General features: G+C 37.2%; 1 protein-coding gene across 5 annotated transcripts in view; it reads left to right on the top strand.

Moving 5' to 3' along the window:
- mthfd1b (methylenetetrahydrofolate dehydrogenase (NADP+ dependent) 1b) overlaps positions 1 to 17,259 on the top strand; it is a 58,176-nt gene that overhangs the window by 30,408 nt on the left and 10,509 nt on the right. For all 5 annotated transcript variants that reach the window (XR_008963667.1, XR_008963668.1, XM_057343910.1 and 2 more), the window contains 14 exons: positions 1,312 to 1,358; positions 1,443 to 1,550; positions 2,096 to 2,170; positions 3,569 to 3,671; positions 3,820 to 3,896; positions 9,357 to 9,497; positions 9,574 to 9,642; positions 9,847 to 9,958; positions 10,874 to 11,013; positions 11,331 to 11,372; positions 11,604 to 11,704; positions 13,124 to 13,301; positions 13,418 to 13,525; positions 17,095 to 17,247. Coding sequence is in view for 3 of the 5 variants with exons in the window: in XM_057343910.1 (XP_057199893.1) it covers positions 1,312 to 1,358; positions 1,443 to 1,550; positions 2,096 to 2,170; positions 3,569 to 3,671; positions 3,820 to 3,896; positions 9,357 to 9,497; positions 9,574 to 9,642; positions 9,847 to 9,958; positions 10,874 to 11,013; positions 11,331 to 11,372; positions 11,604 to 11,704; positions 13,124 to 13,301; positions 13,418 to 13,525; positions 17,095 to 17,247 (1,454 nt within the window). In the remaining 2 variants the exon portion in view is untranslated. The remainder of the gene's footprint in view (positions 1 to 1,311; positions 1,359 to 1,442; positions 1,551 to 2,095; positions 2,171 to 3,568; positions 3,672 to 3,819; positions 3,897 to 9,356; positions 9,498 to 9,573; positions 9,643 to 9,846; positions 9,959 to 10,873; positions 11,014 to 11,330; positions 11,373 to 11,603; positions 11,705 to 13,123; positions 13,302 to 13,417; positions 13,526 to 17,094; positions 17,248 to 17,259) is intronic.

The raw sequence follows: 17,259 nt of genomic DNA on the forward strand, positions 1-17,259 counted from the left end.
ATTGTAGCATACTGTACGGTTACTGTAAAGTTAGTTTAGTCAAAAAAAGGTACAACATGCAAAAATGACTGGATGTAACTTTTGTTCAACAAGCATGCGCTTGCTATTTTCATTTTACAGAAAAGGTAAGTAGCCTATACTTGATAAATGGAATCACTGTTTTGTTTGAAACATTTTTTTATTTGACTCCTGGATGTTGAATGATGTGTAGACCACTTCGCCAGATTTGTATTTTAGCTTAAAGATATCCGTTTAACATTTTGATTCAGGTGGTTGTATTTTGTTCAAACTTTTGTGCAGTTTTAAGAAACTGAAACAGGAAGTTCTTCCTGGACCAGCGATTGATCAAATTCCAGTTTGTTCTGATCAGCGGTTGCCTAATGTCATAGTATAATTGCAAAGTTATACTACAAACGGGTCATTCTCAAAAAACAGTGACTTTCTGACTTCAAAAAGTCAAAAAATGCATGATGAGGCATGCTGAAATCTATACATTGTACCGTTAACATGTCTTTTTTCCAATAAAAATCTATAATGACACAAACCAACGCAACACCGATGACGCTTTTAAAGAACCACACCAAAAACCGACATTTTAAACAAGATTTCTAACTTCTATTAAGGAAAGGGACACTCACCGTGTGTGTGCTTGAATAGAGCATCTTCTTTGTTGACCTATGACCTTGTAAGTACTTACTTGCATATTTTTATTCTTTCAAAATAATAGTTTGTTTCACCAATGACACAAAATCAAAGCACAGACATATTTTTTCACATTTTTTGTATTAATAAATAATTATTTTGGTTCGCATTTTTTAGACCCTATACTTATGTCATTGGTTAACTTCATTAAAAAAATTAATGAACAATTTTTTTTATACACCATACAAGAGAGTTAAACATAGGGAGGGGGGACATGTGTCTTTTCAAGTACAAATGAAATTCTAATTAATTTAGAAAAAAATATACAAAACTATAAAAACAATCATGATTATAAAAAGGCGCTGAGTATATTAATGGCTAAATCGGGTGGATTTTTTTCATTTGGAAGCTTTTTACATGCCTGTAAAGTGTAGGGACTGATTTGTGACCATTTTTTGAAAATGACCCAAACAAGTTCTGTGTATTTGCATGAACATTTTCAATCTAATTGCTTTTAGTTGCGTTTTTACATTTGTTATTGTGGTTTCCTTATTGTAATTTGACTTGCCATTTGTTGCTTTGTTTTGCTACTGCGTATTTTGTTCATTTCTCAATATATTCCGACAGAACATTACATGTACTACATAAAATATCCTACTGTATCTGTAGGTGGTGCTGCTGGAGGGGGCTACTCTCAAGTTATTCCTATGGAAGAGGTATTTGCTTGGTTATTTTTAATAGATTGATTAGTTCATATCAGTTTATGAAACTGTGTGGTTTGTGTTTTTTTTTTTTTTAAGTTCAATCTTCATTTGACTGGTGACATTCATGCCATAACAGCAGCCAATAACTTGGTTGCTGCTGCAATTGATGCTCGTATCTTCCATGAAGCCACTCAGTCTGATAAGGTAATACTTTTCAGTCATATCTGCAGTTACTCAGTTTAATTGCTTGTTGTTGGTGTTGATCGTTTTATCTAGTTGTTTAGGAAAAGAGTTACTTCAACATGTGTTGTGTGTTTATACTTCAACCTTTGTATTATTTTATCCTGTAGCTCAGCTGGTAGAGTATGGGATAGCAACCTCAAGGTTGTGGTTTAATTTCCATGAAATGCACGTATGGTTATGTGACTTGGAACAAAAATGTCTGCCACATGCATTTTTTTTTACGTCCAGCTACTGAGTCTTTCACTTGAGTGCTTCAATGTGCACAACCAAGTATTTGAAAATGCTTTAGTTTATTTGACGAAGGCAGCTTTTAAACTTTTTTAAGTTGAATTGTTTTTTAATAGTGTAGGTGCAAGGTGTAGGATGCATACTCTCCAGACATAGCACATCACCTACCATGTTATAATCAATGTCAAACTCGTGTTATAATCGATGTCAAACTCATGTCATGGTGTATTCCCCCAGCACCGGTGAATATGACTAAGTGATCTCTCTTTCTGCTGTAGGCTCTCTTTAATCGCTTGGTACCATTGACTGATGGTCAGAGAACGTTTTCTCCAGTCCAGATCAACAGACTTAAAGTAAGAATATATCATTATTTTTCTCCTTCCTAACATTGTTTTACCTCAGTCATAATCTTGAATATTTTAATTTAACATCCACGTCATCTCAAGCAGAAATGAATTCCTTCTCTTGAGAAGAAATTCGTAAATGATAGTGAAAGCCAAAATATCAAATACAATGGATGAATATTTACAATAAAATGTGACAATGTTGACAGTTCAAAAATCTGAAAGTGTGAAATGTTTAAATTAGGAATGCATCTTCTTTCCTATGGGATTATTTTTGTGCCTATGAAAACAAATGCAAACTTTTAAGGAAAAACAAAACTGGACAAAAAGAAAGAAGAAAAACACAAATTTGTATTAATCCGCTGCTAGTTTAGATTTGCTCTGTACTACCGTATAGTAGCAGTTCTGTCTTTACCTAGCACTCGTTCATGATGTGTTTTATTAATATTTTGTCAGGTATTATTTTGTATGGATTATCATAAATATTATTTTCTTAACCAGGAACAATATGATCCAATTCATAAAAGACAAGTTTTAAAAAGATTCATTTTTAATATGATCATAACAGTGAGAAATGTTCGGTGTAAATAAAACCATTGCTGCATACTGTACAGAAATAAAACTTAGTTACATTAACCTGAGGGTGACTTTCATGTCCAGCTGAGGAGGAGGGCGATTGTAATGTGAATAACAAAATTTTGAGAAAAATGTCTGACAAAACCTCATAATTCCATGGCGACGATATATTTGATCATTTGTTGAACTCACGGTGAACATCAGTGCATTCAAATACCTTTTAGACTTTATTAAATATAAACATAAAATGTCATTTAAAGTTTACTCAGTAGACATCTATAAAGATTATCTGAAAACATAACCCTTTATTATGCTATTATACCTCAAACCTCACTAGGCAACTCAATGCTCCAAAAGCATTGTTTCTCTGCTTTTTCTGACATCACTTTAAATATACTGTATATTCTAGCATAAAATTCATAAACCTTGATTTGCAAAAAAGAAAGAACAACTTTGCATTGGGTTTATTATTTTCTGAGTGTTTTTCTTTCTTTCTCACGGTTTCATTTAGTTAGTTTATTAAAAGTTTATACAAAAATAATCCCATTCTTTCCTCCCTTCAAATCAATTTGCTTTCAGTAGTAGATATTTGTATCTGTTTCAGAAACATTTGGAAAAGGGATTTTGTTAATAAATGGCCTGAACACTAATGGTGTTAAAAATAGTGGATTACTTGGCATTTATTTAGCCTTTCATAACTATTATTTATGTCTGTCATCATAGTTATAAATAAAACCAAAAAACAAAATGTGTTTGATTTGACGTGGAACGACCCAGTAGCATGTTATCTGTCTTTGATCTTTTGATGTTCCTTATACTTTTTACACACAGAATCTAGGCATAGAGAAAAATGACCCCAGTACATTAACAGAGAAGGAGATCACGCGCTTCGTCAGGCTAGACATTGACCCTGAATCCGTCACCTGGCAGCGAGGTGTGGTAAAACTGTATTCAATCACATTTCAAATTTTTCTTATTTAAACTTGGAACACTTTTGTATCGGCTTGGGTGACGGTGCTAAAAATTATGGTGAAGTGTACACTTAAGTTTTTTTTTTATTGTAAGATTTGTATTTTTAACAGTGGTGGACACAAATGATCGTTTCCTGAGACGAATCACCATTGGCCAGTCTCCAACTGAGAAGGGTTACACCAGAACTGTAAGCAGTGTCAGACACTTATGCACAGAGATGCTTCATTATACTAATGAATAAGATTCAGGACAGGAAAAATAAGAATTGCTCAAATATGTTATCATCTATAACAGGGAAACTGCTCACAAAAGAGCAAGTTTTGGTTGATTCTTTGTTGCTATAGGGTATATATCGAACGCCACATGACCAAACTGCAAAACAAGTCTCGTTTTCATCTGCTTGTTTGAGAAAGTGTTAACAGCCTTATGAAAATAACAGCCATTTTTATTTATTTTACAGGTAAGAAACTTTTCATTTTTAGTGTTTTATTCTATTTTTAAATTAAATGTCAGTGAAAATAATAGAAAACTTTTAATCTGCATGTATATATGTACATCAGTTAGCTCATATTTGGTATCTTTTCTTAAAGGCATTTGAGTAAAACCGCTCCATATGTAACGAAGGCGTACAAAAGACCTGAACCGAAGCGATGAGACCTGTTTTCCGGTTTCTGCATGTGCGTTGTGTGTTCTGTAATGTCCATGTCAGGACGATGTGACTTTGTGGTTGTGTGTCATTAATTCTGGATTAAAGATTATGATATTGTGTTTGTGTGCATGTAATGCTGATGTCAGAAGATGTGATGTTTGTGTGTGGTGTGCGTGTGTGTGTGTGTTCATGTTTGTATATCCCGGTGGGGACCTAAACCTGAATACACACCAACACATGGGGACTCGTGTCACCTGGGGACCAAAATTGAGGTCCCATGGGCAAAAAAGCTAATAAATTGTACAGAACAATATTTTTTACAAATCTAAAAATGCAAAAAGTGTTCTATGATCTTTAGGTTTAGGGATAGGGTTAGGGATAGGGGATAGAATATACAGTTTGTACAGTATAAAAACATTACGCCTATGGACTGTCCCACGGGGATAGTCAACCAAAGCGTGCGTGTGTGTGTGTGGTGGTGGTGGTGGTGGTGGTGGTGGTGGTGGTGCGTGCGTGCGTGCGTGCTGCGCGTGTGTGGTGTGTGTGTGTGTGCGCGCGTGTGTGTGCGTGTGTGTGTGTGTGCGTGTGTGTGTGTGCGTGTGTGTGTGCGTGTGTGTGTGTGCGTGTGTGTGTGTCGCGCGTGTGTGTGTCTGTGCGTGTGTGCGTGTCGTGTGTGTGTGTGTGTGCGTGTGTCCGCGTGTGTCCGTGCGTGTGTGCGTGTGTGTGTGCGTGTGTGCGTGTGTGTGTGGGTGTGTGTGCGTGTGGTGGGTGTGGGTGTGTGGGTGTGTGGGTGTGGGTGTGGGTGTGGGTGTGTGGGTGTGTGTGTGAAAGAGAGGAAAAGAAAGCACAGGGCATACAGGTTTTCAGGTTTACATCAGTCCTCCATGAATATAAACTTCATTCAATTAAACTCAAGGGTAAGACACCTGGTGAGCCATGTGTTGCTCCAGAGCCATTGTTTCCTGACCACTGGTCTATCATCAAGAATTGACTTTTTGATATTTAAAACGCACACAAAACATTTAGATAGACTATTAAATTGAATTTATTCAAACTCAATTGCATTTATTTATTTTATACAGATTTTATGTTGTAATTTTAGACTTTAGAATGTTTTTACCTCTGAGAATCTATTTTTTGTACTAAAACATATACTTTACACCAAAATGTGTGAAAGAACGCACTGCCACTTACATGCTATTTAGAAAAAAACGTTGTTGGTTGTGTGTGTATACTTATATTTACTAAACTAATATTTACTATAATAAGGTTCAAAGACACTGTTGTATCTGCAAAAGGAGGAATTCTACTGCAGTTTACCATAGTAAATAGTATAATAGTATAGTACAGTATGTGGACAAATATATAATTATTGTATAGTAAAAGAATGGAAAACACAGAACTCAGAAAAATTTAAACGGAAAAAAGGAACTTGAGAAAAACTAAATTATATGGTCATTATTTACCCAACTGTAACATTAATGTCTTTTCTCAGTTACCTGCCTATTTATGTGATAAACTACGCATAAATATTTTTTGTGTATATTTTTTTCTAATGTAACAGACGTTTTATACTTGTGCAACAAGTATACTACATGCAAAAGAAGTTAACGTACACCCCTGCCAATTTGTCTCTATAGTTGACCAAGCATGCTATTTGAGCAAAGTTGACACAGATCAGGTTCAGGCTAAATTTCACAAAAGTTTTTACGCTCGATTGAGGTTGTTTTTCTTTTTGCGAAAAACGGTTAATGTGAATAATGAAAGATGCGTTTGCCGAATAAATTCTGACGCAGCAAACATTAAACCCACAAAACTAAGCGACTGTTACCGTTGATGGTGTCTATTTTATTTACTGTTGGTTACTAGGTTACCAATACCACCATGATCTGCTCGAGGAACCTGATGGAAACGCACCAATTTTGCATTATTCTTTCCTCCTTTTATTGCGAACTTTGAAAAGATTTGAGTCATGTTTGGATGGAAACCCGGCTAGTGTTGCCAGATCGTCATAGAAAAAACAGCAAACAAAGACAAGCCGAAAATAATCCTTATAATAGTTTATATTTTCTATGACCAAAAAATCTCAGATATCCGCGACTGATCATTTTAACACCTAAAGTGCCAAATGTTATGATTTAAGAGAGAACAATAAGCAGAAAAGTACATAAAAGCAGCCTTCCGAGCAAGCAAAACACAACGCGTCTGTCAGCTGACAAAACCGGTCTTTAGCAGAAAAAGAGCAGATAAAATGGGTTATGTTCCTATTCACAGCTACGAGACGACAGAGCGTCGCTATGGTTACCTGTGTGTCAATAATCACATCATCGTAATAATTAAATTGCATAGTTTCAGATGTAAACCTTACTTTATAACAAAATTGTATAGCGATCGATCAACATGTGAGTGAAAGAAAAAGCAAAATGTAAATCCAATATGCCTTAGTGACTAGCCTAATCTCAGTTAGCAAAACAGTAACGTATTATCTGAGCTTCTTCTTCATTTTGTTTTTACTAAAGTTACAGCCCAGTATTAAAGGTGATTATATGAGCTTGATACAATAAACTAAGTTTAACTAATGAGTTTCGTTTTCTACGTTACTCCTCTCATAAACGTAAAAAAAATTTAGCGGCTGAACAGGACGTGCATGCTGTGGTATTGTGGCTGCGCGTGTGTGCTTAGTTGCAGCATCGTGGGTTAGGAAAGGGGTTGAGATCATATTCTACAGTACAAATAACACATTATACTGTACAAGTTTATTTTATTTGTAAGGGTGCTTTGTCAATGTCCATGTTAATTTAATAATAAAATACTAATAATGCTATTATTATAATAAAAAAATATATGTTTGCTTGGGGAAGCTTTGTCAGTGGGAATGAACAAAAAATCCAACAAATGCCTCCTAAACTACAAACCCGATTCCAAAAAAGTTGGTACACTGTACAAATTGTGAATAAAAACAGAATGCAATGATGTGGAAGTTTCAAATTTCAATATTTTATTCAGAATACAACATAGATGACATATCAAATGTTTAAACTGAGAGAATGTATCATTTTAAGGGAAAAATAAGTTGATTTTAAATTTCATGGCATCAACACATCTCAAAAAAGTTGGGACAAGGCCATGTTTACTACTGTGTGGCATCCCCTCTTCTTTTTATAACAGTCTGCAAACGTCTGGGGACTGAGGAGACAAGTTGCTCAAGTTTAGGAATAGGAATGTTGTCCCATTCTTGTCTAATACAGGCTTCTAGTTGCTCGACTGTCTTAGGTCTTCTTTGTCGCATCTTCCTCTTTATGATGCGCCAAATGTTTTCTATGGGTGAAAGATCTGGACTGCAGGCTGGCCATTTCAGTACCCGGATCCTTCTTCTACGCAGCCATGATGTTGTAATTGATGCAGTATGTGGTCTGGCATTGTCATGTTGGAAAATGCATGGTCTTCCCTGAAAGAGACGACGTCTGGATGGGAGCATATGTTGTTCTAGAACTTGGATATACCTTTCAGCATTGATGGTGCCTTTCCAGATGTGTAAGCTGCCCATGCCACACGCACTCATGCAACCCCATACCATCAGAGATGCAGGCTTCTGAACTGAGCGCTGATAACAACTTGGGTTGTCCTTGTCCTCTTTAGTCCGGATGACATGGCGTCCCAGTTTTCCAAAAAGAACTTCAAATTTTGATTCGTCTGACCACAGAACAGTTTTCCACTTTGCCACAGTCCATTTTAAATGAGCCTTGGCCCAGAGAAAACGCCTGCGCTTCTGGATCATGTTTAGATATGGCTTCTTTTTTGACCTATAGAGTTTTAGCCGGCAACGGCGAATGGCACGGTGGATTGTGTTCACCGACAATGTTTTCTGGAAGTATTCCTGAGCCCATGTTGTGATTTCCATTACAGTAGCATTCCTGTATGTGATGCAGTGCCGTCTAAGGGCCCGAAGATCACGGGCATCCAGTATGGTTTTCCGGCCTTGACCCTTACGCACAGAGATTGTTCCAGATTCTCTGAATCTTTGGATGATATTATGCACTGTAGATGATGATAACTTCAAACTCTTTGCAATTTTTCTCTGAGAAACTCCTTTCTGATATTGCTCCACTATTTTTCGCCGCAGCATTGGGGGAATTGGTGATCCTCTGCCCATCTTGACTTCTGAGAGACACTGCCACTCTGAGAGGCTCTTTTTATACCCGATCATGTTGCCAATTGACCTAATAAGTTGCAAATTGGTCCTCCAGCTGTTCCTTATATGTACATTTAACTTTTCCGGCCTCTTATTGCTACCTGTCCCAACTTTTTTGGAATGTGTAGCTCTCATGAAATCCAAAATGAGCCAATATTTGGCATGACATTTCAAAATGTCTCACTTTCAACATTTGATATGTTATCTATATTCTATTGTGAATAAAATATAAGTTTATGAGATTCGTAAATTATTGCATTCCTTTTTTATTCACAATTTGTACAGTGTCCCAACTTTTTTGGAATCGGGTTTGTACATCTGAAATAACCAATAAGCATGCATTGCAGAAATTCATAAACAATCACTAAAAAAAGGCTTTAAATGCACATTAAATGTAAATTGAATTGAAACATTTTTACAATTGCATGTTATGAAATAGTAGTTAAGTACACTTGAAAATAATAAACAAATACAACATTTTAATATAGACCTGACATATTTTACAGATTTTTTAAAATGCTGCTTTGCTTTCGCAGCCTAAACCATTAGGGGCACAAGGTAACATATCAAACCTCCTGTAATCTCAGATTCTAGTACTATAACATGGTATTTTTGATTACGATTCATTATTTTCAAATCCACAAACTTGAAGTGGGAGGTTTAGGTAGGAGGTACATGCATGTAACGGAAGACTATTTTGATCACGATCTTGTGGGAAAGCGGTTCCACAGAACTATACTGGCAGAATGGAATTTCATTTCAGTTTGTTGCTTGCTAAGGTTGAGTAACACCGTTATCTTCTGCAGGCTCAGTTTGACATCACCGTGGCCAGTGAGATTATGGCAGTTTTAGCTCTTACCACTAGTCTGGAGGATATGAGACAGAGACTTGCGAAAATGGTGGTGGCCACCAGCCGCAGCGGTCAGCCTGTTACCACAGAGGATTTGGTGTGCAGCTCTCTTTTTCACCTTGTATAAAACAATCTTCAGATGGTTTCTGTGTTTTTAATCATGTTTGTTTTAGGGAGTGTGTGGAGCTTTGACTGTACTCATGCGAGATGCTATCAAACCCAACCTCATGCAGACACTTGAGGTGAGAGGCGTCATCCTGTTTTGGGTGTTTATTCATAGATTCATCATTTTCTTAAGGTTTTATAGATCAGTTGTCTGTTGTTCTGATTAACAAAATTCAGCTTGACTAACATGTCTCTGCAATTGGATCAATCATCTGCTTAGATCAATACATTTCAGCAAGCAATCGGATATGTTTTAAGCCCTTAAATGAATATTTTATCAGGGAAACCCCGTGTTTGTTCACGCTGGACCTTTTGCAAACATTGCACATGGAAACTCATCAATCCTGGCTGATAAAATTGCTCTGAAACTAGTTGGGCCTCAGGGATTTGTGGGTAAGTTACACAGATCACAGGCAACATTGTTTTATTGTTAAAATATTTTTGTATTGTAATTGTAATTATACTTGAATTTAAGTGGGTTTATGTTTTTCAAGTATAAGATTAAAATCAGCTTGGATATGAAAGTGCTATTCGTTTTATGTAACAGATCAATTTAAAGGATGGACAAACACAATTAAGAATGATCATAGTACTCGTACCAAAACGGAAACAAAATGTACCATGAAACAAGCACCCTTACGTTTGGAAGACACAAATAATATCATAAATGTTGTTGTGTTCACTTGCAGCGAATGACAGATTTAGTTTTTATCATGCAAATTTTCATATTTACAAAAATCTATGTGCATATGTACAGACAAACTACATTCATGTTGCTATATGCTAGTGGCTAATAATATACCTATTTCATTTAATTTCTATTAATGCTCATTTCTATTAATATGTTGTATAATAATTTTATTAAATAAACAATTTGTTGAATTGTATTATATAAACAGGTTGTTGGATGGGTTGTGTAGATCATTTAAATTTAGCTAAGTAACGGTTCTTCTACTGATAACCTGAAATAATACTGGCTAGACGTACTTTAAACCTTCTAGCTAATGTAATTGACTTATTTCTTTTGTTTGTTGTCAGAAATAATCTGCAGGGAAAGTTAAGTTTGTTCACAAAATTTTTCCTTCAAATACCCCACTCTGCCAGCTCTGAAATATGTGGTTTTGCTGAAAGTAACGTAGGATGAAAAATGGAACATGCTCATATCAACGAAAAGTTGTTTTAGATTTAGAGGGCTTTGCATCTGAACTCTTTGTGTTCGTGCTTTAGAGGTGAAAGTCAAAAGAAACTTCCTTAAGGATTTTAGGAGGCAGTGCCATTTTACTGTAGTGTGTTGTTACTCATTTGCAGTCACTGAAGCCGGTTTTGGAGCAGATATCGGGATGGAGAAGTTTTTCAACATCAAGTGTCGTTATTCTGGCCTCAGACCTCATGTTGTGGTTCTGGTGGCCACGGTTCGAGCGCTGAAGATGCATGGAGGTGGACCAAAGGTATGTTTAATTCTTCTGTCAATTGTATCAAGTATCAAATACAACTCAAGAAAAAAATGAACCCCAAATGAACATTTGAATTTTCTCAGATTTATGCATTTGTCAAACAGAAGAAAATTCACAAATTGCGATTAAATGTCTGTGAATAGTGCAGACCGTGACCGCCCACAGTACTGTAAATGGTTGAACCCATTGTTCTCATTTACATTTTGGCAGTCGTTTTTCAAGCGTTTCTAATTCTGTACATCTCTGGAATGCATAATTTATACAGGAAATTGACAATTTTAGAAATATTTTTTGATTAAATCTCTCCATAGGTCACTGCAGGCATGCCTCTGCCTAAAGAGTATATTGAGGAGGTAAGATTGTTTTAAATGCTCTGTGAATGTTTGCCTGGTCTTTCAAAATTATTCTGGTCAGTATTGTTATTTGGGTTTAGATTGAAAAATAATTTCTACAAATAATAAATGTTTAGTTAAAGTACCATTTACCGTATAAAGTACCGTTTTAGCACATGTCCTGGACTGTGGCAACAGTTGAATAATAGACTCGACCATGAGTAATGATAAAAGTGGTACTGACTCTTTCAGAATCTGCCACTGCTGGAAGCTGGATGTGGTAACATGAAGAAGCAAGTGCAGAATGCTCAGCTTTTTGGAATTCCAGTAGTTGTGGCCGTCAATGCTTTCAAGTAAGACTGCATTTACTAGTTCAATATGTAGAGTAAATATATTTAAATCTGCTGTTTATGCTTCTGATAATGTGCAGAGACAGCTGTAGGGCTATTTCCCACATAGGTTGCTTTTTCAAGAGTTTGTGTCAGAATAAGAACTTTTCCAATATCAGTTTGTGATCTGTTGCCCGTAGTAAAACCTACTTTGACCTTTGTTTGCATTGTCTGACATATAATATTCAGCATGTTTTAAAAACCTTTGTAAAAGTTTGGTTCATGTATGTTTAGCATGTTTTGAGATCATTATGATTTGAGTTGACAAGGTTCGTAGGAATTGCATTCTCTATCAGAGAATGTCTCAAATGTGTTTATTGCGTCTGACTAGTGTTGGCTCGATACCAACATTTTTGCTTCGGTACGGTACCAGAATCTAATACCGGTAATATCGGTACCACATCGGTACCATAGGTGATTAATAACAGCTCCAAAGTAAATTATTTTTAAGATATTAAGGAAACTCCAGTAACTGCTTTAATGCATATTATTTTTATATTTTATATAACACCATTTTATTTTTACACTTACACTGTATTACTGAAAAATGCTTTGGTTCTATAGACTTATCATCATAATATGAACAATTAAATGTTTCAAGTAGGTCTATTTAACAGTAGCATTCAAGATGAAAACTGAATGATCAATAAAAATAAAACACTGCACAGTCTTCAACGTATAAAATAAATATGCAATGACTCTAAATAAAGCTACAAAAGTTTCATTTTCTCTTTAATATGTGACACAGATGTATTAGGTTACTGTCACTTTAAGGCAAATTCTTGTTTTGATGCGGACATACATTTAAAACACAACGGACTGTGCTTATGTGAACCTTTTGTGTTTTTGACATAACAGCGTGTGTATTTGACAGTATAAGAACATATACAAGACGCGAAAGAGAACTTCATGATGATTAGTAGAATAACTGAGATGTCTGGAACAGAGATAAAGTCATATATGCTATGTATGCCGTTGAATGGGGATGTACAGACGCATCGCAGCATGTAGAATATACGTTACACTGTAAAACAATCTAAAGATCTCTCAGCAAAAGTAGAAAGAGCCGAATTTGTAATAAATCACTCACAGTGTGTGTTTAAATGATCGCAAAAGTGCTTGTGGAGCGATTCATCTTGTTCTTCTATGTTGCCGGTTCTGCGTCAGTTCTGCGGCATACTGCCGCCTAGCGGTGAACTTTGGAACAGCAGCGTTTCAAGTACCGAAACGAGCAAAATTCTTGTATTGAACCGATTGAAATCTAACATGTACCGGTAAATTTCCCGAACCGGTTTACCGTGCAACCCTACGTCTGACCATGAAGAATGGAACGACTGGATAATATTCACATATTGTACAATATCATTGGCTGTATGTTTGCAGGACCGACACAGATTCTGAAGTAGATCTGGTCTGTAAATTGGCTAAAGAAGCAGGGGCATTTGATGCTGTGTGGTGCTCTCACTGGGCTAATGGAGGTGCCGGGGCTGTAGATCTTGCCAGAGCAGTGGAAAAAGCTGCAGAGTCACCCAGCTCCTTCAGATTGCTTTATGATACCGAGGTAACAAATAACACGAAAATGGGTTTGTTCAGCATCGTTTTCGTATGTTTGTTTTTTTCACATGTCACAAGTGTACATTATTGTCATTATAATCTGTTTGTACCTGTAACTTACAGCTACCCATTGTAGATAAGATCAGAATTATTGCGCAAAAGATCTATGGTGCAGATGACATTGAACTCTTGCCAGAGGTCCAACAGAAAGTGGACCTGTACAACAAACAGGTATGATTTCTTCACTTAGTTTTTGTGCTCTTTTTATTTGAGACTACAGAAAGTAATTAAAGTCTCCCTGCAGTCAATGTTCACTTCAAACTCATCCTGAGCATCAGAATGGGATAAATGTTTTTTTTCCTGTGATAGTTCTTCATGCCTGAAAATGACTTGAATCAATGCCGCTAAGGTGTCCTCACTCTCTACCTGCGTTTTCTTGCATACCTGTCAACGCTCCTGTTAGGTTATTTCTCCCATGAAGCTCACTTATTTCAGTTATTTCTACCGTGAAACTCCCGGAACACGATTGCGGAAAAAACAGACGTGGAACCCCGGACGCCCCCCGGAACGGGATTGCAGGTCTCTTTCGTATGGACAGTTTTGAAATCAGTACATACTATCCTGTTTTCCAAGCTGTTCTGCTATAAATTCTCAAAACACCTCTCAAAAATACTTGCTACGGATGCGAAAAAATGAATTTTTCATTTCATTTCACAGGCAGTGTAAATCTGATTGACACAACATGAGGTTGTATTTATTTTTTAACACGCTAAAATTTCGTATGAAAAACATCTTAAGCCGTATTTGTTGCTTATTCCATTAACTTGCTTATTCCATTAGCAATGACCCACCGGTAATGTAATGATTTTCCACTGATTCTCTGGTTATTCACTTTATTAATAACTATAAATAAAAAATAAATAAAAATATTATAGGCGACAATAATAAATGATAGAATGTAAAATATAGCTGCAAGCAGCAATTACGGGGTGAAGCCCTACAAGGTCACAAAGGGAAATACATGTGGTCATCAGAGGTTGCGGTAGACTTTTTTATGATGGACAGGCTCGTAAAAAATCTGTCATAATCTATTATTACCCGACATTATGGTGCAAGATGGCATTACGGGGTAATTGGCATGTTCGTGACATCATCACACTGTACTTGAGTTTACTCTAGGAACTTGCTGTATTTTAATACAACTGAATGCCGTTGTTGTTTATATTCATTTATATATTTAATGTTTCTGTTGTCAGATATAAAATAATAATTACAGACAAATGTTCATGTTCATATGTCTAGTCAGTAACAATGACAGGTGCTTGTAAATGGTGTTTTGTACTGACTCACAAGTAAGCTGCGGTTTGGTCATGAATGTGCTGCTTCTGTCACTCACTGAACAGAGAAGAGACCGCCAAGAGAGACCTTTTTTCCACTCACTGGAAGTTAAGGTTCATCCAAAAAGATGCTTGTCGCTTTTCTGAAGGAAAAAACTCTGTGAACACCGCACCACTGCACACCTGTCTGTATGCGTGCATGCGACGCGGGAGTCTGTGACAGATGCATCTGCACCTCGAGTCTTTGCTGACCGCACGCGCGTTTTCCAAAACGGAGCAGGCATAAGTTAATGAATAGGAAACGCGTCCCTTCGTGCTCTACAAGCCTACGATCACGCTCTAATGAAGGGAAATGTTACAAATTGTCTAATTGTAATCTGTCAAAATGACAGACGGCCTTCAGATTTTTCCCTGGCAAAAAAATCTGTCAATGACGGAGAATTTTCGGTTAACGCAACCTCTGGTGGTCATGTTTGATCATGAGTTTTTAAAAATCACACTTGAAATCATAAGGAAAAGTTCTAGAAACACAAGGAAATTGCTTATAACTTTTGACCACTTGGCAGCGCTGGTTTAAAATTAAGGGGAACAAGATGTTCTACTGATTTTGTATACAAAGTTTTGTCAATATTCCAAAGTATTGCAAAGATACAGCCATATGACCCTTTTGCATGCTCACCCTCAGATTCATTGATGAGGTATAAAATAACTGTTAAATCAATCAAAAAGCTTTAAATACGTTTTTGTCAGGAGTGTCTGTAGATGCTGTATACCAAATTATGTGCAAATTGGGACAAATTTTGTAGGAGGAGTTTGAAAAAGTATGTTTTTTATAGAATTCAATATGGCACACAAGAAGAAAAGGGGGAAATCTCAAATAGTAACAGTGAAGGACATTCACTCTGGCTTCCTTTCAAAAGCGAGGGACGTCCATGACTGGTGGGGAGGAACGTGACATCACCTTAAAAACCCAGGAGATTGACATCCGAGCCGGCCAATGAAACAACGGGGTGGATCTGAGAAGGTGACAGAGGCGGAGAAAGAACAGAGAGAAAGAGAGAGAAAAAAACACACAGACCACCGGGACACAACAGATAGTCAGACATTTTGCTGATAGCTGATGGACGATAGTACATTGTTTCCCAATGAATGTTGCAAATGAATGTGCATTGCGCATTTCTTGCAAGAGAGCTTGCAATGTACGTGGCTTATGTTTTTCCTCACGACAGATAGTTTGTAATGTACAGGGTTCTGGCTTTGCCTCGCACCTGATAGAGTTTATAATGTGCAGGGTTTTGAGTTTTCCATGCATGAGTGAGCTTGTAATGCGTGCGGCTGGGGCTTTTCCAGAACAGCCAGAAACCTGGGAGTGGTAATAGATGATCAGCTAAACTTCACGGATCATGTTGCCAGCACCACCCGGTCCTGTAGATTCATCCTCTACAACATTAGGAAAATGAGACCTTTCCTGTCCAAGCATGCAACGCAAGTACTAGTCGAGGCGTCCTGTCCAGACTGGACTATTGCAATGCGCTACTGGCTGGACTCCCAGCTTGCACAACCAAACCTCTACAGATGATCCAGAATGCAGTGGCAATAGTGGTCTTCAATGAACCGAAGAGAGCACAAGTCACTCCTCTCTTCATTAAGTTACATTGGCTCCCTATAGTCGTTCGCATCGAATTCAAAGCTCTGCTCTTGGCCTACAAGACCACCACTGGTTCGGCACCCCCTTATCTTCACTTGCTAATACAGACTTATGTACCCACCAGATCCCAACGCTCTGCAAACGAACGACGTCTTGTGGTGCCATCCCAAAAAGGGAAAACCTCTCACGTACCTTCTCTGGATCGGTTCCACATTTGTGGAATGATCTGCCCGCTGCTACAAGATCAGCAGATTCTGTGGCCATCTTTCAGAATCGGCTGAAAACACATCTCTTCCGTCAACACCTGACTGATCAGTTCTGACTTCTATCTCTTCTCTACTCTTTCTATCCTTAAAAAAATAAATAAACCTAAGCTTTGTATACTGTGGTTGGCTAAATGAGACCAGTTTTACTGCACTTATGCTTTTTGCTGTCCTAATGTTTTTCCGATTGCTTCTATTGTTTACCTCATTTGTAAGTCGCTTTGGATAAAAAGCATGTAAATACATTTAAATGTAAATGTACTCTAAAGCCATATGTCACAGTATCTTGTGTACAGGTTCCGAGTTCAAGTTTCAAAACTTTTTTAATGTGAGCAACAGAACACTGACCAAACATGCACATTTTCAGCCATTGTTGATGAAAGGGGAGTGACCATCAATTGTTTTGATGATCAATCATTTCAACTCCCAGTTAAAGGCTGTGTTCCTTATTTTGTCCACTAGACATTTGTAACTGTGTCCATATTATCCACAGGATCTGTTGAGGTTGACATGACGTTGGTGGGTTTATATTGTTTTTTGTCGCCCCCCAAGGGTTTTGGAAATTTACCCATATGCATGGCAAAGACCCATCTGTCTCTCTCACATGATGCTGAAAAGAAAGGTGTCCCCACTGGGTTTATTCTTCCCATCCGTGACATTCGTGCCAGTGTAGGGGCAGGCTTTCTCTACCCACTGGTTGGCACAGTAAGTATTATA

The sequence above is a fragment of the Triplophysa rosa genome, linkage group LG10, assembly GCF_024868665.1.
Source record: "Triplophysa rosa linkage group LG10, Trosa_1v2, whole genome shotgun sequence".
Classification (NCBI taxonomy): domain Eukaryota; kingdom Metazoa; phylum Chordata; class Actinopteri; order Cypriniformes; family Nemacheilidae; genus Triplophysa; species Triplophysa rosa.